General features: G+C 41.7%; 1 protein-coding gene across 3 annotated transcripts in view; it reads right to left on the bottom strand.

The window, feature by feature from the left end:
• The window catches only part of slc6a8 (solute carrier family 6 member 8), a 41,331-nt gene extending 26,724 nt beyond the window's left edge, over nucleotides 1-14,607 (bottom strand). The window contains exons 1-2 of one of the 3 annotated variants that reach the window (XM_019349722.2): nucleotides 13,123-14,607; nucleotides 12,869-13,015 (exon numbers count right to left, since the gene is read on the bottom strand). In XM_019349722.2, the coding sequence (XP_019205267.1) occupies nucleotides 12,869-13,015; nucleotides 13,123-13,225 (250 nt within the window). In that variant the 5' untranslated portion in view covers nucleotides 13,226-14,607. Of the gene's footprint in view, nucleotides 1-7,699; nucleotides 7,772-12,868 lie in introns of all 3 variants that reach the window. The other 2 variants (XM_005477846.4, XM_003445991.5) reach the window with 2 other exon arrangements.
• Between the last annotated feature and the right edge of the window lie 7,958 nt (nucleotides 14,608-22,565).

Below are 22,565 nucleotides of genomic sequence, written 5' to 3'. Positions count from 1 at the left end.
ATCTTGTTTTGACTTTACTTGCAGAGTGAAATAATACAGATGCACAGTAAAGAGCAGTGAGGGAAAGCTATGGCTATTGGATATTTATTTATAGCAGTTATCCCTTCAGAGAAATCACTTGGTGAAAGTCTTTAAATGAATAACCCTAATGTGATGTACTACATCTTTCAGTAGTCTGTTTACTGCTAATTGGACCATTATTTATGATGAAAACAAAGTTTGGGCTTGATGTGCCTGCAGTAGTTTCTGCTAAGAAGAGCAGCGACTGAGAGCAGAGTGTGTGGAGCACACAGGAGAGAAAACACTGGGTTGTGTTCATTTACAGGAACGTCAGTGGGAACCCTTATCAGAGCCGATCGAATGTTGTTCTTAATTTGTTTAATAAAATCAAAGAAAACACTAAACCTCCAACTAGAAAGAGGTCGTGCAAGAGCAACGGGACCAAAACTTAATGCTACCCTTCAGTTTTGGCCTCTGGTTCTTTTCAAGACATAATAAGGTTTTATGTTGTCCCTCAAACCTTTACAAATATTTGAATTAATGACATTGAAGCTGTCAGCACCACTGACTGTCCACGAGATTTCCCTCAGATCACTGATCCTTTAGCAGCCTACAAACTACATAGAATAAATGTTAGCCCACAGCCAGTATTCAGAGCTGTAAATGAGACTTCATGCATATGCTCAGGTTGGAACATTTAAAGAAAAAAAATTATATCTCATACTCCATTTGGCTTTCCAGAATTCTGTTTTTTGGGTTTGTTTTTTTTTCAGAATTCTGAAAAAGAAAAAACAAAAAAGAGACGTGCCTACTTTTTTTTTCCAGTGGCCCTAATCCTCCTCCTCCCGTAGACCTACAGCAGTGTACCATATATAAGCTTTGCAAGCAAACTTCATGATTTTCAAGTATTTCACCAATATTGCTTCATTCCCACAGCTAACACCTCCACTGACCCTACCACAGAACCTCTCCTTGCTCCTTCTCGTTGGTTTGCCATGCTCCCAACATTCTTCGCCAGTAAAGCCAGCAAAAGCTGGTTTAAACCTTCATTTTTCCACCCATGAAGTCAAACAATCCTCTTTTTTTTAATAAATCTAAGAACACTAGAGTTGTGAACCATAACCTGTATGTCAGTATTCTTCATAGAAAACACTAAAGGGTCAGCGAGGTCGTGTAAAGAAATAGTCAGCTGTGCTAAATATATCTGACAGAAACACACCATGCCAGAGGCTCTGATTACTACCCCACCTTCTCCCCCGTCAGTCTATCAAATACACACACATGAATCCTATAGAGAGCGTAGGTCCTTTTTATGCCACGGATGTCAATAACATGCAATATGCATGAAAATACAAACCTATATATATCAACATGCATTTGCACATTAGTTGCACATAGACCCTTCTATATTCATAATTCAGGAATGTTTATCATTGTGCAAGCACAAAAAGGTACATAAGGAGCTTGGAAAGAAAAGCGTCTGAACTTCTTTAAGTTGCTTGAAGATTCAATTTTAATCTTTAATCTTAGATTTTAACAGTTTCATTGTTTAAGTTAAATAAGTCACACTGTCTAGCTGTTTTGCACAAAAAGATATTGATTTCAGATTCTCCACCCGTCAGTCCTTCAATCGTCTTCATAAAACAAAAAATATTAGGAAATATTGAACATTCAGGTTCATAGTAAGCTCTTTCAGTGTGCCGTCTCTCTATGGAGAGATCTGAAGCGCCACCTGATCGTAGGACCTTGATCAACTGCTCTGTCCAGGGTGTATAGGTCTTTTAACCAGACCAGCCATCTTTTAAAGCCAAGCATGACCACTGATTTGTTTTTTACTGTAGAGCTTGCTATAAGCCAGAAGAGGAGCAGGTAATGTGAGGTAGTGAGGAATTAACCTGGGCTGACTGCACCGTGCTCAGCTGCTACAGTTACATCATTCCAGGTCATGTCACTTAAAATGTAACCTGCCTGTACAGCTGTGAGACAAACATGAGAAAACCCTGCCTGAATAAACACACCCCAGGTCATTATATTTCAACATTAAAACCTTCATTATAAAAAAAAATCATAAAAATGCAATTGTGGATTTAGCCTGATTAAATACCTGATCATTAAAAGAACAAATATTTAAATTGAAATCATCTTTAAATAACAATAATGCTGTACATGGTAAAAAGCTGTAATCATTGTGTCCATTCAAAGAAAAATGCCCTTAAGCTATGTACACACACATGTGTGTTATTCTATCACTGTGAGGACCCTGGCTTACACCATGCATTGCTAGGACCTGAACCCTGATTCTAACCTATAACCTAAAAATAGGATTGAACCCTCAAACAACTCAACTTAAATGTTGAGCTTACATATTTAAAACTGTATACCCACAGTCACAGTATCCATCATTCCCTAAAAATCCACAATGTTGACAAATGTCCTCGCAATATCTAAAACTACATGTCTACAAGATTTGCTCACTTTTAACCAATGTCCTCATAATATCTAAAACCTCCACTGGTCCTCACAATGACACACAAACAGGTGCACACCACCAGCTCTCAGAGCTGGGCTGCTTCACATGCCGCTCACATCACCGCTGATGATGTATGAGACGCACGGCAGGTTGAATGACGCCAGCCTGACGAATGACGCAAGCCCGAGTGAATCAACGTGGGTTAGCGAAGGCCTGCTGTCGCTCATAGTCAAACACTGTTCTGTTGTGTTAGCCAAGGTTAGCTTAGCATGAAAACACACAAGCTGCTAGTGAGTCACGACTGCAGAGAGAGAGCGAGAGAGAGGATGGAGGAAGAGGGAGGGTCGGCTATGCCAGGAGCTCAATAAAAATTCCTCTCACACACACACACACACACACACACACACACACACAGTCAGAGCTAAGTGGTGTAATGCTGTTAGCTCATCAGTAACTCAGTGTTGATGGGATTACAGAGTACTATAGCCTCATCACAGTCAGCTGCACTGAACCACACCAACTGTTAACTCTGAATTAAGCAGTGTGATAATAAGATGCTTCATCTACATTTTAGAGTCCCAGGCTTTCGACGGCTCCAAAACATTTTTACAGATTGTTTGTACACCATTAACCAAAACTCAGATTACGCATTAAAACAAATAATTTTGAAGGAAGACTGAATGCAGTTTGCAGGAGATGTGCAGTCAGATCAAAGTGAAAAAGCTTTTTGAGAAAATACCCTTAGAAGAAAATTAAATGTATTATTTAAACAATTATCAGCACTGAGCAGCTCAGTCAGTTTAGTAGATCCAGCTAAGTTATTCTAAAACAACAGTTCGACTTTAAATCATCTTCTATGGAGATTCTGATTTTCAAATTGAGTTAGACACATCCTGATCAAAGTAAGCTGGGCTGAGTTTGTCTGTCAGGTCATTTAGTTAGCTGACAATGAACCGTCAGTGAGAGTCGATTTTTCAGACTGATAGCATCAGAGATGGTGGAAGTCGCCAACAGTGCATAAACTAATCAATCTGACAAGATTCAAGAGTCCTACTGACGAGATTCTTCAATCCAGCCGTTTACCACTGACGAGATTCTGTAGTCTAATCTTTGGCTAATGACAAGATTCAAGAGTCCAGCTTTTGACTACTGATTAGATTCTACAATCTTGTCTTTGACCTTTCTGTATCTAGAATATAATTCTAGGATCTTATTTTATCTTGACATTTAGCCAAACTGATGATAACCCACAGCAGACACATACATGCACAAAACTGTAGCTACACATGAAAACACATTACCAAAATGTTAGAGGCAGACATTAAGTTATGTCATTGGGAAAACATCAAAGAAATGTGTAAAATTTGTAGAAATGCTTATTGATCGTTGCATGAAAGTCACATGTTGTGTTAAAAAAATACATACTAGCTTTTGTTCAGTTGTTTGCAGTTCAATCAGTTACCAAGATTTTGGGATGATGACATGAATCATAGGACTGACAGTTAAAAGGTCCAGGTGAAAAAATGTCACCCTGTCCTCTGTTGGCGTCACCTAACATGTCCCACACGTGGTCAGTTCAGAGTTGAAAGTAAGTCAGAAACAGAAATAGAGCCACAGCTGCAGTTACCTCGCTAAGCTGCAGCGCTACAGTTAGCTAGCTAAGCTGGTTAATCCGAGGTAAGTCAGTGGGCTAAGCAGTGACGTGCTGAGGGACTGACAGACTGATAACAGGGCTAATGACAGAGCAGGAGATTCGTCATTGCCCTGATAACTTACAATTCATATCTCTGCACTCTCCAGGAGTGCAGAGATATGAATTGTGCAGGTGCATACAGATCTGCTGTTCACTGACAAACCTGAGGGAAAAAACACTCAAACACTTTTAATCTGTGGTTGTCTGCTGCTATGATGACCTTTTAGACAAACATTTAAACTTTAAACTAGCTGCATCTTTTTTTATCTTGTGTCATATACTGTCACAGTGAAACCACATTCTTCATATAAAAGAAGTAACCAGCCTGTCACTATCCACTAGCATCTTGGCTATCACCTTACACCACAAACACAGTTTAAAAGTCCAGTTCAGTGTTTCCAGTAGCTCCAGTGAAGCCTAGCAAACAGTTAATGTAAATGTAGACATTTTAATGCAGGAGCTTGTGAGAGCTTACTCTGGAGTTAGCTTCAAATAGCTATTAGAGGATCTGCAGTTTTTGCCACTTGTGTGTTGGCTTTAATTTCCAGCCTTGGAGTTTGCCGCTTGGATAAACCAATCACTTTCTGTGACTGGTTTATCCAAGTGCAATTGTATTTTTGCAATTATGCATTTGCAGCCATTCAAACAACAACGTTAACACAGCTTCTCTGGACTCTTACATGTCTTTAAAAAGCAGTTTTCACATCCTAACAGCAGCCCTGAACTTTAAGGTATTACTGTACCTAACAAAGATGTCCACTGCACTCATATCAAACAATGGTCTGATTAAATGGTTGTTAACTTAAGAACTCCCCAGTAAAGAGTCAGCATGATGTCTGATAGCAAACATGAGAGTAGTGGAGGTAATGTCTCGTGTGCCGTCTTCGGCTTGGTGTGCTCAAGCAGCTCACCGTAACATTTCCATTAGTGATGTGGACCATCTCCTCTTATCTGCCACGTTTGAGAAAGGGCAACTGTGTGAAAGTAGTTTAAGTATCATCCAAATCAGCCTCATTACAGGTTTATGAACTGTTATTCAATCTGCCAACTCACCAATAAAAGGTCAATTATTGTGTGAGTGCAGATATTATGTTTGCTACTTAAATAAGGCTCAGTAACACGAGAAGTGGGAGTGACTATAGCAGGCTAAAATCAAATAGTAGAGGTAAGCCTAAATTCAACTGATTTTCCAAACTGCAAACACAAACTGATCAAATATTTACCACGTAACAAATTTCTGTCATACAGGAAACATTTCAGTGAAACATCAGTGCCGACGTTTGGTTTGTCAAGAGAAACATTCTGAAAACTTCTGGTAAAAATGTTTTGGATCTCTCTCGCAACTTTCTGACATTTCTTATTATTATTATATATTTTGTTTGGTTAAACTAGTTTAGTACAAAAAGAGGGAAAGATATAGATTTGTATTAAATGATTGCACATGACTTAGTTTTGACCACAGGTGAAACACAGGTAATATACATGCTCACATGGAAACAGTTCATTAAAATAGGAATATAGATTTTATCCTTGTAGGGTCCCAAGTATAATTAATTAGCTCAGAATTCTCTAAAGCTGATATCAAACATACAAACCTCCAGCTAATTGACTCATCAGTCACTTTGATTGCATAAAACTACACACACAGTGAGATAACAGGTTCCTGTCTACTTGCCAGGAGCCTCAGTGACATCATACAAACACTAGCTGCCAAATTCTAACTTCAGCTCGGCTGAAATTAGACTCGTCTGGCTGCAGATCTGCTGGCCCACATTACCTGGGCAGAGAGAAAGATCCTAAACATGACTCAACGAACAGCTGAAGGCCATAAAAAAATTTAAAAAAAAAAAAAAAAACACTGTAGAGATCAAATACTAAACAATTCTGTGTCTAAATTGAGGTTTATATGAGTTTCATTAAAAAAAACTATAAAAATGGAAGTAATTTCCGTACTGGACCATCAAGACCACATTGAGCCTTTGGAACATCCTGAAGAAACGTTCAGGATGTTCAGGATTACTACTTCTTTCAGGAATCTCTGCCTTGCCGAAACACGTTTCAGGACTTCAAAGAACATCATCCTAAAAGTCCCTCCAGTAATCTCGAGGCCATCTGCAACCACTTTCAGTTCAGTTCATTTTTATTTCAAACATGTGCATTCACAATCATTACAAAATATAATTCCATTCTTTTGTTTGAAAAGTGAACATGAAAATTTTAACTATTCTATTCAATACAGTTTTGCTTATACAGCTTAATCAAGCTTAGTTGTAAAGACCCTACAATAGCACGGAGAAATCATCAACAATCATATGACCCCCTATGAGCAAGCACTTAGTGACAGTAGGAAGGAAGAACTCCCTTTTAACAGGAAGAAACCTCTGCCAGAACGAGGGAGGGGCGGCCATCTGCCGTGGGGGTGAGGGGAGGAAAGACAGGACAAAGGACACACTGTGGAAGAGAGCCAGAGATTATTAATAATAACTATTGATTAAATACAGAGAGGTGTATAAATGTGTAAACACAGAGAGACTGAAGAAGAAACACCCAATGCATCATGGGAATTCAGGAGGATTCAGGGTCATCTGGTCCAGCCCTAACTATATGCTTTGGCAAAAAGGAAAGTTTGAAGTCTAATCTTAAAAGTAGAGATAGTGTCTGTCTCCTGAATCCAGGAGAGGAGAGGAGAGGAGAGGAGAGGAGAGGAGAGGAGAGGAGGAGCAGCGAGCTCTGTCAACAGGATTAAAAGATTACAGGCCACTCCTGTTAATCTCAGGTCCACGTGGTGAGAGGGATGATGATGTCACATTTGGCAGGGAAACACACTCGCACGCAAAATCTGTATCCATCGTTGACTTCCGACCCTGACCCCTCACCAAAAAACGTTCCCATGAAGACACAAAGCAGAACAGGAACAATCACTTCTGATCAGATCAATCAGACTGCTTGACTACAGAGCAGATCAATACTACAGTAACTGGGGAATGGTCAAATAAACAGCTAACCTCCCTGTTTCCAAACAAGCTTAATTATGCAGTTTGTTTATTATTCCAGGGTCTTTTCCAGCATTTGATATGTTGTTTGTTTATTTATTTATCAGATACAGAGTTTAAATGATTAGCAAATAATTGCATTTTGCAGGACCCTTGGAAAACCTAAATGTTACAGAAAAACCTTTCTTAGGTTCTAGTATAATCTCAACCAACTTTGCAAATGCTCCCAGGACCACCAAAAACCAGAGAAGCACCATCGGAGGCCTTTGGCTGAACCCTGGGACAATTTCTGGGATTTATGGGATCTCAAATCAATAGCACCCTTGGAAAACCATCAAGAACTCTTGCAACATTTTCACTGACCTTTCCAGGTCCTCTGCCATCAACTCAATGTCCTTCTAAAATTAAAACACTGAAATGTCTCGTATAACATCCACAGCATCCTCTTCAATGATCTGTGGACGCTAGAAGTCATTCTTCCTTTGAAACATCTCAATGCTACCCTGGAACACCTTCAAGGACCCTTGGCACATTTTCACTGACCTTTGGTAAGTCTTTAGGCACTCGGAGAATGCCCTCAAGGATCCCGGTACCCTCTTCTTAACCCTTTCAATTCTACAGAAAGAATTAGAGAAAGGGAATTCATAATATTCATCACCAAACTGAACCTTGAAATGAACCACTTCTCATGCACCCAAACGTTCACAAAGAGCGGACTGGACAAAATGTCCTCGCTGGGAATATTTAAAAGTACAGCCGGTCCTCTCAAAGACAGAAGAGGCGCGCACACGGACGAGCGCAGCGATCTGAAGGACAGAACTGATCTGTGAAGATGAAACTGAGCTGCAGGTCATTTTATAATCACTGAAGCAGAGAATGATAGTGCACGCACACGTGTGTGTGTGTGTGTGTGTGTGTGTGTGTGTGTGTGTGTGTGTGTGTGTGTGTATGTCCTTGGTAGGGTGACTGCAGCATGAACACGCTCTGCAGGATAATAAATCTAAGTGACTCGGATTTATTGGACAATGAAGACAGAAAGGACGGAAAAGGATAGAGGACAGAGGGAATGAGGGAATGAGGGAAGGACACAAAGAAGGAGTGGAAGGAAAGATGTAAAACACATCTGTGTCAACATTTACTCAGATAAAAGTAGAAAGTAGCCTGTAAAACATTTTTATTTAACATAAAGAAACTTTACCTTACTGATAACGGAGGAAACCTCCATCTCTCCTTTTTTGTCTAACTCGATGTTTGTTCATCTGATCCACTTTAAACTTGGCAGGTTTATCTCTGGGGACCGGAGTGAGCTCAATACCATATTTGAGGTCGTTCAGATGAGTTTTCTCATTTTTGCTAAAAGTTGCTCATGTGACTGTTATCTGTACTAGAAATTCTTTTTAATTCTTTGCCAAGCCTCTTAACACCCAAGTTTAGCCTCATTTTACCTTCACTCATCTTAAACTGACCTAACCCTAGCTAACCTTAACACTCAACAACAAGATCTCGAAGCAGTGTTTAAAAAAACGAAGGCCAAACAATTGTTTTATAAAATTTTGTCCGTCTGATCTAAAACTCAAACACGTATCTCACAAAGATATTTGGGAATATTTAATTCATAACGTGTGTGTTAGCTTCATGGACGAGCGATTCTGCAGGTTCTGCACATCAGCGAGTGTCTTTTTAGCCGACCTCTTTTCAAAACAGTAACTTTGCGTTGGCCTGTATGTGACACGTTTATGTATACTGTAGCTACAAAAACCTGGCCAGTAAATCGAGATGAGATCAGTTATGAATATTTAACCTCCTTCCCCAGAACAGCTTTAAAAGAATAAAGCAGAAAAATGGATAAAACAACTACAGACCAGACTATAAAGCTGAATGAATAATTTAACCAGATACTGTTAAAGATTAACAGGAGGAATAAACAGCAACAAATATTTTAAACAAAAAAAGGAGAGCTGCACATGTTTGCAGGGAGTGTCACGCGCTAACACAAAATACTGCATGTGCACATTCTCCCATAGACAAGTTACAACAATGAGTGATTCGGCTGATTGACCGTGAATATGCAATACATTACAAGACCGTCCAGTTTACAGAAACAACACAAGAGCACTAAGAGAGCGTGAATGGCGAGAGCTAAAACTTTGATGTTTTGCGCCGATGTCAGCATTGGTAAAATGGAAATCTAGCGTAGCACGTTAATCTTTTTGTCTTATAATGGTGTATCCTTGTGTTGTCCTCGGCTCAAATATGACCCCAGGTGTATGGCAAACAAGTGTATGGGAATCCCGAGGACATTACAAGGGTTAAAAAAAACGATCAAAGAAAGTGTTTATGCCCATCAGTGACTGATGTATTGATTTAAAGTTTGGGGATGATCCAATAGAAACTAAAGCTGTTTCCTAATTCATGTGAACCATGAAACTTTATTTTATTATCTTTACCTGTGCGATTGAAGCAGAATTGGCTAAAAGATTTTATTATCTGTTCATGCAGTGTGGGATGTTTGCGAAATCGCCTCCCGAGGTCTTGTTGTGAAGTTTGAAGATGACCCATAAAAATTATGGGTAATATAAAGTTTTATGTTGGCCTTGACCCGATTTACACCTAAATTAAATCAGCTCGAGCTGTTATTGAAATCTACCATCACACAAAATTTAACCGTGATATCTTGAAAACTGGATGTTAGACTGCGAACAAACAAACGAGCAGACAGACAGAAGCGATGGCATGCCCGCTCCCTTCCTGTGGAGAAAACACCCTTTTGGAAAATCAGGTCTTTACAATTTTCCAGAATGGGCTTCAACACTGAGCACATGTCCACCTGATGGGAACAGGTGGACATGTGCAACATGTGCATAAAGTGCTGATTTCACATCTTAAATCCGAGTCAGCGACTAAACACAGGAATGATCCGTTCAGACCAAACGCGATGAAGCGTGTGTGCAGCGCGTTTACCTCGTGTACTGATATGAAATGCTACACCGTGATTTGCATGCAAGTTGCAATAATCAGCTGAAGGTGCGCAAAGTCACCAGGTTTACACACAGAGTGAAACAAACTAAATGTGGAGACGTCATCTGAAATTTTAATATCTGCATCCTACAAAATAAACCGTTTATGGAGGTGACAGGTTTGGCTTTTGGGGTTTTTTTAGGACAAATGAATGTAATTTAACTTTCTCTGCTGACTCGCTGAGTGACATTTGGTTTCGTGGTCTTTTTGATAGTCTTCTTAGACTCGTGGATTCCCTTTTAAGCTGTTGTTTGCCATTTTCTCTCATTTCCTGATTGCAAAAATCAGAAGAAAGAAAGTTAGCCTAAAAGGGAGAGGAGCTAAACCAGGGAGTGCGACAAGGACCAGTATAAAGCAATGAAGGATGATTTTGAGCAGTAAGTCACACAAAGCTACTCTATCAGTTAGAAATTTAAAATGAGCTGGAAATAAAAACCTAACAGGTCCTGCTTAGAGGCAGAGCGTCTCTGGAATGCTCTTTCATTAACAATCATGTTACTAATTAACCTAATCAGCTCTGAGATGTTCTACCTGGTGTTTTTTTAATCATTACACAGCTTTTACAGTCTTCTGTTGAACCTCGTGGCTTCCATTAAACAGTTGTTAACACACGCTCGTCTCTCAAAGACGAACGCAATAACTGGGGCTGCTGACAAGGCTGAAAAAGCACCAGAATGATCCTTTAACTTTGGCTTCAGATGTGAAGCAGGTGACCTTTACAGAGTCACATGACGACGGTCTGCAATGTGAGAGCTGAACTTCTTCTCTTCGCTCTCTGTGATTTAAGTCTGACCTCCTCCTCTCTGCGAACATTCAGACCTTTCCCATCTCTCCTCCTCTCCGTCCAGCTCAGACTGGTCGACCGTGTGAACGAGACCTTTGCAGGTGAAAGGATCCAACTTTTTTCTCCTTTCTTTCTCTGCTGCTAAAGTTCAGCTTTGACAGAACAAACAGAGGTGATGAATCTACCTGCTGACACCTCCTCTACTCCCAAAAAACATCATTTGAATTAAATAGTTTTTAATTAAACTGGGAGAAAAATGCCTAAAGCCACATCTGTAAGTGTCCAACGAGCCCAAAAGAATTCAGTTTGCAGTGACTTAAAAATAAAGTAATCAATTGTAATCAATTTATAAATCTATGATCAAACAAAACAGAAAACGAAGCTTTACAAACGTTCTTGTGACTTTATTGATATACGTTTAGACTATTGATTAATGCGTCTAATATTTGAGGATTTTCTGAATTTTAAAGCACCTGAGCTCAAAGCAACTGGACTTGTTTTTAGATTATCGACAGACAGTCTCAGTATTTAAATACCATCGACTTTTACAACTAAAGACGCCTCTCAGATAAAAGGTGAAGCATCTTCAAGAGCTTTAAGTGCAGATGTGTAACTGTAACCACCACTGGATGTGAGGTTTAGAGATTCCTGGGTTTATCCATGTTTTTGTCTCATTTTTCCTGTGATGCTAATTCCTTTCTTTTGAAATAAAGTTCCTTTGAATATAAGTCTCGCCTTCCTAAATTTCACTGAGCCTCTTCAAACTGGAGAGAAGGTGACAACGCGCACGCAGGCGTCCATGCCCAGCCTCACGTTTACACTGTACCCTGCAGCAACGTGCAGGAGGATCAGGCTCAATAAAAGTCAGTTAACTCGAGGCACTAACACACACACACACACACGCACGCACACGCACGCACACTCACACACAGTTGTATTATATATGGTAAAAGGCATCAAGTGCAGTAACAGTATCTCCCTCTCTATGCCTGCTGTGGTGCTTCTCTCTGCAGCCACACACACACACACACACACACACACGGGTCACTGTGATGGAAGCCAATCGGCTGAACCTGCTCCTGTCACTCTGATCAATAACACACATGTTGCTGCCACCATCCAAACACATGCAACCAATTATGTCACTGAGAAACTGCCTCTCTCTACAGCAAACCACGCCCCTGGCATTTTAGCTCCTCCCCCATCAGCTACAAATTGAATTATTCAGTGAAATAATCTGAGATTCAAACAGCTGGTTTGACTGACATAAAGAAAAGTTCTGATTTATTTTTTTATTTTTGAGAAAATGTTTTTCAGCTCCAGCGCTGCGCCACAGTTAGACTGAACTTCCTGTTCTGTCCTGGACTCACCTGAAGGTGAACTGAAACCTACACTGACCTGTGAGGAGGATAAAGTTCTGGATGTTCTCTGACATCAGCACAAACACAGAGGATGAGTCATTTTTGGGAGGGGGATAATGCTGGCCCACCTCATTTCTAAAGTGAAAAGACTTTAAAGCATTCATTTTTCTCTTAAGCTATTATTTATCTTCTTTGTACAGCTTCAAACATGCAGCATGTTTGTTTTAATCCCTAAAAATGTGTCTGGTGGTGTCCTGCCTTCGAATGTGGACTTTTAAAAGTGGAAAATCTTCACACTCATGTACACAAATGTGAAGCTGTGAAAAAGATCTGCTTATAAAATTAAAATAAGTGTTCCCGTTCACATCCAAGAGCACAAAAACTGGACAGTTTGTATCCACAAGCACAAATCTAAGAATTAGTGTTTGTGGATACCAATAAAAATGTGTCTGTCTCACTGGTTGTCTCACAGCAATCTTACAGAAATCATTAGGTAAAGTGAGGATGTGCACATGCCCCGTACAGGTGTGTGTGTGTGTTGCATCTCACCTCCTCCGTTCTTGTAGCACAGGTAGGGGAACCTCCACACGTTTCCGAGTCCTACAGCAAAGCCCACGCAGGACATGATGAAGTCCATCTGTCGTGTCCAGGTTTCCCGCTCCTGGTAACCAGGCCCCACTCCGTTGACCACACCACCTTTTTTGTCCTGTCCAACACAACCAGTCCCCACCACTCCACCAGCGACGCCTGTCCCCGCCACTGTCAGCGGACGAGGCTGCCATTAGCGGCCGCAGGGGCATAACCACTGCCACCGCCCCCGTTAGAGAGAGTTATGGGGCTCTTTTTGGTCTCCTCCAGGAGAACCAGAGAGCAGGAGGAGGCTGGAAGAGCCTGCTTCTCCATCATTCACAGAATGGGAACCAGTCAGGAAGTGCTCCAAATATTCAGCCTCTGTATTCCCTTTAATTCCTGCAGGTTATGTCTGCAATATCTCTTATTTCTGTTCAGGTGTTTCCCCACAGTTCCCACTTAGGTTAGCAGTCAGACAAGTAGGAATAGTCAGCAATGGTTCCCACTTAGAATCCCTTTATTTTCTTCAGATTTCAGTCTTTTTAAATCACTCCTAAACCCAGACACCAGTTAGAAACCAGAAGGAATAGTCAGCTGTGATTCCCACTTTAGAGTGTTTTAATTCCTGCAGATTATAATCCTTAAAGTCAGTTTCTCACTCCTAAAAAGCAGTCAGATACCAGTCAACAAAGGCTGGGGGGTGTTTTCCCTTTAATTTGGCTTTTTGTATTTTTAGAAGTCCCCAAAACTCAAGTCCAAGCAACCAGTCAGGTACCACATAAACCAGTAAAACACCAGTCCACCTCAGCGTGCTTTTATTTTGAAGGTTTTGTCTCTTTAAAGACTGAGTTCTTTTTCTCCTTTTAGTCCCACAGTCTCAGTTTTCCACACCTCCTGTTCACCTCCTCTCAGAGTCCCACTAAACCAGCCAGCGGCCAGTTACAGACCAACAGTCACTCAGAGACAGAGGGTCAGGAGCAGGACCTTTATCCTCTGCCCCTCTCTCACTCTTCCTCACTCACAACCAGAAGAAACGTGATTCTTCCTCTGTGCAGCCGAGGATCCAGACTCTGGTCTCTTATTTATGACGCCAGCTCTTTTTCAGATGATTCAATAATGTTTTTATTTTTATTTTATTTTTTTAAAAAGAGGTCACAAATTCAGAAAGTCTGTTATTTAAAAAAAAAAAGGGGGGGGGGGTCTCGAATTACAGGGGTTTAATTTGAAAAATAAAATAAAAATAAAAATAAAAGAAAGGGATTTACACCGACGATCGGACAGCGACCTTCAAAAACAATCCACGAAACACTTGAATGTGAGTCTGAAGAATCGCATGGGAACAGAGAGTCACGGAGGAGACGGCGGCCTGCTGGAAGACAGAGAGGACGGCGGAACCGAGAACAGTCCTATTATTCCCCTAAAAAATAATCAAAAAAGAAAAAGAAAAAAGAAGCGGAGCTGCTCACGACTTCAGTCCCGGCGGCGGTGCAGACTGTGCAGGAATTGCAGCAGCAGCTCCATCCGAGGAGGAGGAGGAGGAAGAGCGCGTCCGGACCGAAGAGAGTGCGTCCCGCTGCGCAGAGCTGTCAGAGTTCCCGGCGGAGTCGGTATTTAAAGTCTGTCTGTCCGTCAGGCACCAGCGGCTTTAAAAGGAGAAGCAGCCGCTCTGTGTGACGTCATGACAAATGCCACGCCCCCAATTGCCATTCCTCCCCTCTCCATCTCTACCTCCCTCTCTCTCTGACTTTCCTCCTTGTCCTCTCGCTCTTCTCCCCCTGTGCCCTCTCTCCTTTCCGCCTTCTCCTGACTCCTTCTTTCCTCTTCTCTTTCCCTTCTCTTTCACTTTTCCTTCTTTTTAGCTCCTTCCTTCCCTTCATCTCTTTCTCACCTCTTCTCTCCCTTCCCCCTCGCTGTTTCTCCCTCTATTTACCCTCCGTCTCTCTCATATTTTAACCATGTAACCGTGTTCCTGGAGAAGTCTCTCGGATTAATTCACATCCCAGACGCCACATTTCTCATGAAGACTGAATGTTCTGTGGCTTAACCTGAAGCCGTCAGCACCAACCCTGCAGCTGGAAAAAGCTTCAGCGAGGAGAAACTAGTGCAGAGGCGTGAAGTTCTCCTGCATGACCGAACCACACCCCATCAACATAATTCACTCACTATAAACACAAATGTGGAAAACTGAATTAGTGACCTAAGTTTTTAATATTAAAAAGATAACTGCTTTTAGAAAAAAAATTCTTTTGAGCTTGAGTTTCTCACTGGTTAGGACATGATGACCAACCTACCGGTAGATGACCAACAGTCATTTATGGGGATAAAATGCCCGTCCCCACGATTTCAAAATGTGGTTTTAATGTCAGGGTTACAATTAGGTTATGGTTAGGATTAGGCATTCATTTTCATTGGAAAACTGTGCTACTGTTAGCCAAAAACAAAGGAAGAGGAAAGGGGGAAGGCGTGTTAGAAGGCAGCAAGAGAGAAGGAAGGGTGGGAGTGTGGAGGAGATCTAAATCTAAGGACTATGAGTGGTAAAGGGTGGTGTACAAGAGTCGAAGAAGGTGCACCCAGGTGTAGTATATCTTATGCAGAATGTGCGGTCTGAAGGCGATAGCAGACTGTAAGGTGGTGGCATCTGTAGTCAAAGTTATTGAGGCTGAGATGGTTCAGACATGTGCATGAGGGGGGATAGTGGAGGCAGACAGGACTGTATCTGTATCTGCAGACTCGATGTAAAAGATGGATGTAGCCACTATTACTGTCTCTGCATTTTGATGCCTCAACATGAGCATTTTAGCCTTGACAGTGTCGGCTTGTTTTTAGCACACATTTTCACATGCGGAGAGGTGACAAATTAAAAAAAAAACCCTGAACCTGTTAGGATCTGAATTCCTCCGCTGCCTGACGGTGTTTACCTGTGTCCGTCTTCTCGGTTCCTCACCTCGCCTTACTCACCTGACATCAGTGAGGCACTTTATAAGACCAGCACTGCCATCATTTCTCCACCAGCTCATCAGCTCCCTCATGGTGGTAACCAGGCTTTGCACCCCCACTTTGCTCACCTGCAGCTTAATTACCTGGATGCTGGTCATATTCTCGCACTCCTCTGCAGTCTAATCCTCAGAATTAAAACTACTCACCTTTTCCCCCACCTGTCGTCTCCTCTGGATCATCAGGAACATAAGGCTTTAACCTCATTTACTCACTCACCTTTCAGACGCTCATTTAGTTGTCCTCCCCCAAGGCTCCACCAGTGAGCCCCCCGAGATCAATATTCCTCTCACCTCCTGGTATTCACTCCTTCCTCCCAAATCTAACTACACTCTCCCTCTGTTGGAGTGCCTTCTTTGCAATCTTTGTGTTTATTATAAACTTGTAAATCTCATCACTGTTTCTGTTTGCTATCTTTGCTTGGGTCCACTCCCACGTACTGGCCTCTGGGCCCCTTTGACAGACCTTGACTCATACAGTGAGGGTATCTGGTGGCTCAGTTACACTGTGGGGGAGGTGGGGGGCATTTTCCTGGTATGGTGTGGCATAGGACCTCAGGGGGTGTCCTGTGGCATCTGGCATGGTAATGCTGGCAGTGGATCCTCTGGAAGGGGCCTGAAAGGTAGTGTTCCTGCAGTAACTCGATGGACCACCAGAGGGCTGCAGAGCACACTTTGGTTCACCATGCTTAAACTGACACCAAATGAAAAACCCCAATAAAAGTTTAGAGGCACAGAAGGTGAATAAGTAGATCTGAGGGGACAGAAGGGTAAACTTGTAAGAAAGACTTCAGAATTTTCCTCCTGGTGCACGAGAATCGCCGGCATCATGTGGCGGGAGTGCGGAGGCAGTTCCTGGAGTATGAAGGAACTGATACCACCGACTCACCCCCACGTTTGCATGACATAAATCTAACAGAACACCTCTGGGACATTATGTTTCATTCCATCCAACACTGCCAGGCTGCAAATGTTATCTTTGTACTTTATCTGTCCTGAACGTCTTGCATCTGCCCCTGCCACTAATAATGAAAATACTAAAAACACTAAAAGTAAACTGAAAAGAAAAGAAACACTCTGGAATCTAACTGCAACTAAACCGAACTCAAAGTTAAAAATATAACAGCTTTGGTCCCAAACAATTTTTCATTCATTAAAACTGTACAAGCTGAGATCAAAATCTCAGGGAATAATAAATAAGTGCTTTCTCATTTTACTTCAGAGTCAGAAGCTCTGAAGCTGAACTTGGAGCTTCTGAGCAGCTCGAGGATGTTATTCTGTGGACGCTTGTGTTTCAGAGAAACGGCTCCACCTGTTAGTGGTCTGAACAGCTCTGACTAATACTTGAAACCCTGGGAGGTTGCTGTGACAAACACCCGATGTTGTGAAATAACTCAGTGAAACCCTGAGGAGAAATGAACGACGTCATAGCCGTCAGAAGTGACAGACTGGAGACCAACAGTCAAGTCACACTGACATGACCCTGAAGCATCCTTCATGAGAGGAAATGAGAAGAGACCATCACACTGTTCAGGACATAATCTTCTGACTTGAAACTTCATTGGCAGGCTGTTCTAGGTGATATACCTGGGCACTTAATTAGGCACACCTTGCTGGTACTGGGCTGACCCCCTTTTCTCTTCACATCTGCACTAATTCACACAGATTCCACAAATATGAAGGTCATATTTTCATATGTTCTGACAAACAGCAACTGTAACCCTGCTGTGGTTTCAAGTAAAAACAAGGAAGTGGGATAGGCGTCGACTTAAACATGATGCAACTTTTATTTCAAAGCACCGTTTATCCTCAGGCTACGTGAGCAGGACCATGACATCTGTAACTTACTGATTGATGAGGTTAAAATACTGAGGAGACGCTACAGGAAACAACTTGAAGCTGAGTTTAATCAAATATCTGCTCTGAACTTAAGAGAGGGTTCTCTGAGGAACCTCTAATGGTTCCGTTTAGAGGAAAGGTTTCTGTAGGAACCAAATAAAAACTCTTTCTAAAAGATCACTGCAGGCCTGCGTTACACTTTATTTTATTTTTTAACACGTTGTGTACTTCTAGCTGTGTATAATGCAACATGCACTCACCAGCCACTTTTTCCAAGGTGCTGGAAACAGTGCTCAGAGATTCTGATCCCTGTTGACATGACAGCGTCACACAGATGCTGCACATTTATCAGCTGCACATTTCTGATGTGAATCTCCTGCTCCAGCACATCCCAAAGGTAAGAGAATCAGGTGCCTCATAAATAAAAAGACAATAAAATAAACAGTTTAAAATCTGTTTTAACCAACAACAAAAAAAAAAGAAGGTTTTAACAGCTTTTTAAAAGAGTGCAGTGAACTCACATGTTCAAGAAAGCAGTTTGATCTGAGCTGATCCTGCTTGAAGCAGGTGCCACAGTGTAGCTGGTTACATATTCACTTGGCAAGCGAAAGGTTGGTGGTTTAATTCCAGCCGGGGAAACAAATCTCCAGAGTGAGTACAGCCATTCATGGTAAAACATGCGGTGACCACTTGTCAGGAGGCCAAAGGTGAGCAGATATCCTGCTGGAAGCAGCCATCAGAGGATGGGTACACCGTGGTCATGAAAACAGCAACAACATTCTGGTACACTGTGGTGTTTAAGCAATCCTCTGCTAGTACTAATATGTGCCAAGACAATATCCCCCACACCACCACCAGCAGCAGCAGCCTGAGCTGTGGGTACATGCTGACAATCATAATCAGCAGGACGACGGCCATCTTTGGTGAGTGATGAAACCCTGACAGGTGACAGTTGTGACTAACACCTGATGCTGTGAGAATGACCCTGACTAAGCACTGGTGGGGGATAAATGGTTAATTTCCTGTAACCAGGAAAGTAACTGCAGGAATGTCTTAAAGACATAAAGACCTGGATGGCCGCTAACTTTCTGCTTCTTAACTCAGATCAAACTGAGGTAAGGTCTAATAATGAGTCTGAGGAACATCACTCAGGGTATTACTGGCTAACATTTGTGTGTCCCTCCATGGATATGCCCTCCACTGCCAAACTGCTCATGCTGGATAATGTTGCAGGGAACATAACATTACCACAGCGTTTCTGGACTCTTTCACATCTGTCACATATGTTCGGTATGAACCTGATCGCATCTGCGAGGAGGAAAGACCTGCCAGTTCCGGTGTTTTCACGCGAATGCCAATCGAGCTACGTGATGCCGAGCTGTGAGGACAGGTTCCATTAACCCTTGAGCATCCCTTGAAATTTACACCCATCCTTTGCCCTTCGTACCCAAACGGGTTCCTTTTTTCGCTAGGGTCACACGAGGGTTAAAGGATGCCAGACTCTCCACCCACCCTCACGGAGTCTGTTTCTGACAGACAGCCATAAACATGCTGCTGGAGATCATCTCTGCAAACCAACACCATCAAGAATTGCACAGTTCCAAACAAGACAACTTATAATACCACTATCAATAATTATGACCAACACTTTTTGGAGAAATCCCCCAAATCCTCAAAGAGGCTTGTTTAGAAATTCAGTGCAATTCCAAACAAACCAGAGCCAGCAGCAGCCGCGAAGCACTGACAGGTTGGAGCTTCTGACCCAGGATGTTTTTCTGTGGACACTTGCGCCTCAGCCTGTTAGTCTCTGAAAGGCCCTGACTAATACTTGAAACCCTGTGAAGTAGCTGTGACAAACATTCAGTGTTGTGAAAGAACTCTATGAAACCCCGAGGAGAAAGAAACGCCGTCATGCCTGTAAGCAAGTGACAGGCTGGAGGCGAGCAGTCGGTTTTTCTGAGGACGGATTCTAACAAATTGGCACGACCCTGAAGTATCCACATGGAAGCCATAATAAAAGCAGGTCCAAGTCTTTGAACACAACAGAAAGCTGCCTCGGTGCTTCTTTTATTTCCTCCTTTAGCAGAGGACAGACTGGAGCATCCTCTATGAAAGGAGAAGAGATGAGATTATCACCCTTTTCATGCCATAACCTTCTCTTTTACACCTGCAGTCGTGACAAGGACACTGATAAAAAGCAAAACAAGAGAAAAATCAGTCAGGAGGGAAGCAAAGAGCAGCGATTTCTGTCCATCTCCTACAAGACTGTCGTCTCTTCTTCAGTGTATCTGATGTCACCAAAGCAGGTGATTCATGATTTCTTCCTTTTTGAAAATCAAAAATTACCACCTTGGATTGTTTTTCCATTGGTCGTCTCTTCTAGGAACTCAGATTAGCTTTTTGTAGTCCATCCTCAGGACTTTGTAGTTTATTAAGTTCAGTGCCGTCTCATTCTCTCAGCACTAAGCTTCTCTTTGTGTCACTTCTTATTCTTCCTCACAGCTGTCCTTTTCAACAAAGCCCAATACTTGAATGAAACCCTGACAGGTGACCTTTTCTCATTAGTAACTCTGGCATTATGTACGGGAATTTGACTAAACCTTGCCAGAAATTATAAGAACTATACGCCTCCACACGTGGAGGACCAGCTCATCACCAATCCTGATAAATATAAACTGTAACATTTCTGTGATTTCAAGTAACAAAGGAGGTGGGAGAGGCTTTCCTGGGAAGGCGTTGCAACATTTAATCAATCTGTACAATCTAGAAGTTGTTCCAGAACAGGTAAAGTGCTGACATTCCCAAACAGGATGTCAGATAAACATTCGTTTATCTGACTCACATTTCCATCATAGCGCGTTGGACATGAAAGCTGTTCTATGAAGTCCAGAGGTAATAAAATAAAACCTTTGTATTAATTCCTATTGCATGAATTTCCCCCCGGGCAACTAATATGTATTTATGACTATATGATAGTATTCTACACCACTCCTCCTTCTGAAATCACAGCCTAGGTGCTCTTCCAAATCATCCTCAGATTATTAAAGACGTCCTCTTTTAAATTGTTAAATATTTTTACACAACAAGGTGCCACATGGACCACCGCAGGAAAATCCAGAAAGTTCCTGACTGGGTTTTTGTCCATAATAAAACATTATTATGTTAATTTTTTTAAAAATCTGCAATTCTTCTGCAAACTATGTTTCTGAAAAAAATTCTGCAGATGACATAAACAACCATCCAAATAAAGGCCACTTATTGTTCACAAGTCTTTGCTTCAATACTGCTTTTAGCATCAACAGATTATATCGACAACAAGAATTTTGTCAAGTATTTATTGATATGTTAAAATAATCGGCTATGTACCACAGGCCTTCAAGCTGGCTGTAGTTAAACCTTTACTCAAAAAGCCATCTCTAGACCCAGCAGTCTTAGCTAATTATAGGCCAATCTCCAACCTTCCTTTCATATCAAACATCCTTGAAAGAGTAGTTGTCAAACAGCTAACAGATCATCTGCAGAGGAATGTCTTATTTGAAGAGTTTCAGTCAGGTTTCAGAGCTCATCACAGCACAGAAACAGCTTTAGTGAAGGTTACAAATGATCTTCTTATGGCCTCTGACAGTGGACTCATCTCTGTGCTTGTCCTGCTAGACCTCAGTGCAGCGTTCGATACTGTTGACCATAATATCCTATTAGAGCGATTAGAACATGCTGTAGGTATTACAGGTACTGCGCTGCAGTGGTTTGAATCATATCTATCTAATAGACTCCAATTTGTACATGTAAATGGAGAGTCCTCTTCACACACTAAGATTAATTATGGAGTTCCACAGGGTTCAGTGCTAGGACCAATTCTATTTCCATTATACATGCTTCCCTTAGGCAGCATCATTAGAAGACATAGCATAAATTTTCACTGCTATGCAGATGACACGCAGCTCTATCTGTCCATGAAGCCAGGTAACACACACCAATTAGTTAAACTGCAGGAATGTCTTAAAGACATAAAGACCTGGATGGCCGCTAACTTTCTGCTTCTTAATTCAGACAAAACTGAGGTTATTGTACTCGGCCCTGAAAATCTTAGAAATATGGTATCTAACCAGATTCTTACTCTGGATGGCATTACCTTGGCCTCCAGTAACACTGTGAGGAACCTTGGAGTCATTTTTGACCAGGACATGTTCTTCAACGCACATATTAAACAAATATGTAAGACTGCTTTCTTCCATTTGTGCAACATCTCTAAAATTAGAAATATCCTGTCTCAGAGTGATGATGAAAAACTAGTTCATGCATTTATTACTTCCAGGCTGGACTACTGTAATTCATTATTATCAGGATGTCCTAAAAACTCCCTGAAAAGCCTTCAGCTGATCCAAAATGCTGCAGCAAGGGTCCTGACAGGGACTAGAAAGAGAGAACATATTTCTCCTGGTTTGGCTTCCCTTCATTGGCTTCCTGTTAAATCCAGAATTGAATTCAAAATCCTGCTCCTCACATACAAGGTCTTAAATAATCAGGCCCCATCTTATCTTAATGACCTTGTAGTACCATATCACCCTATTAGAGCACTTCGCTCTCACACTGCAGGCCTACTTGTTGTTCCTAGAGTATTTAAAAGTAGAATGGGAGGCAGAGCCTTCAGTTTTCAGGCCCCTCTTCTGTGGAACCAGCTTCCAGTTTGGATTCGGGAGACAGACACTATCTCTACTTTTAAGATTAGGCTTCAAACTTTCCTTTTTGCTAAAGCATATAGTTAGGGCTGGACCAGGTGACCCTGAATCCTCCCTTAGTTATGCTGCAATAGACATAGGCTGCCGGGGATTCCCATGATGCAT

Source organism: Oreochromis niloticus, linkage group LG20, assembly GCF_001858045.2.
Source record: "Oreochromis niloticus isolate F11D_XX linkage group LG20, O_niloticus_UMD_NMBU, whole genome shotgun sequence".
NCBI lineage: Eukaryota > Metazoa > Chordata > Actinopteri > Cichliformes > Cichlidae > Oreochromis > Oreochromis niloticus.
This window is presented reverse-complemented; position numbering and strand designations above follow the sequence as displayed.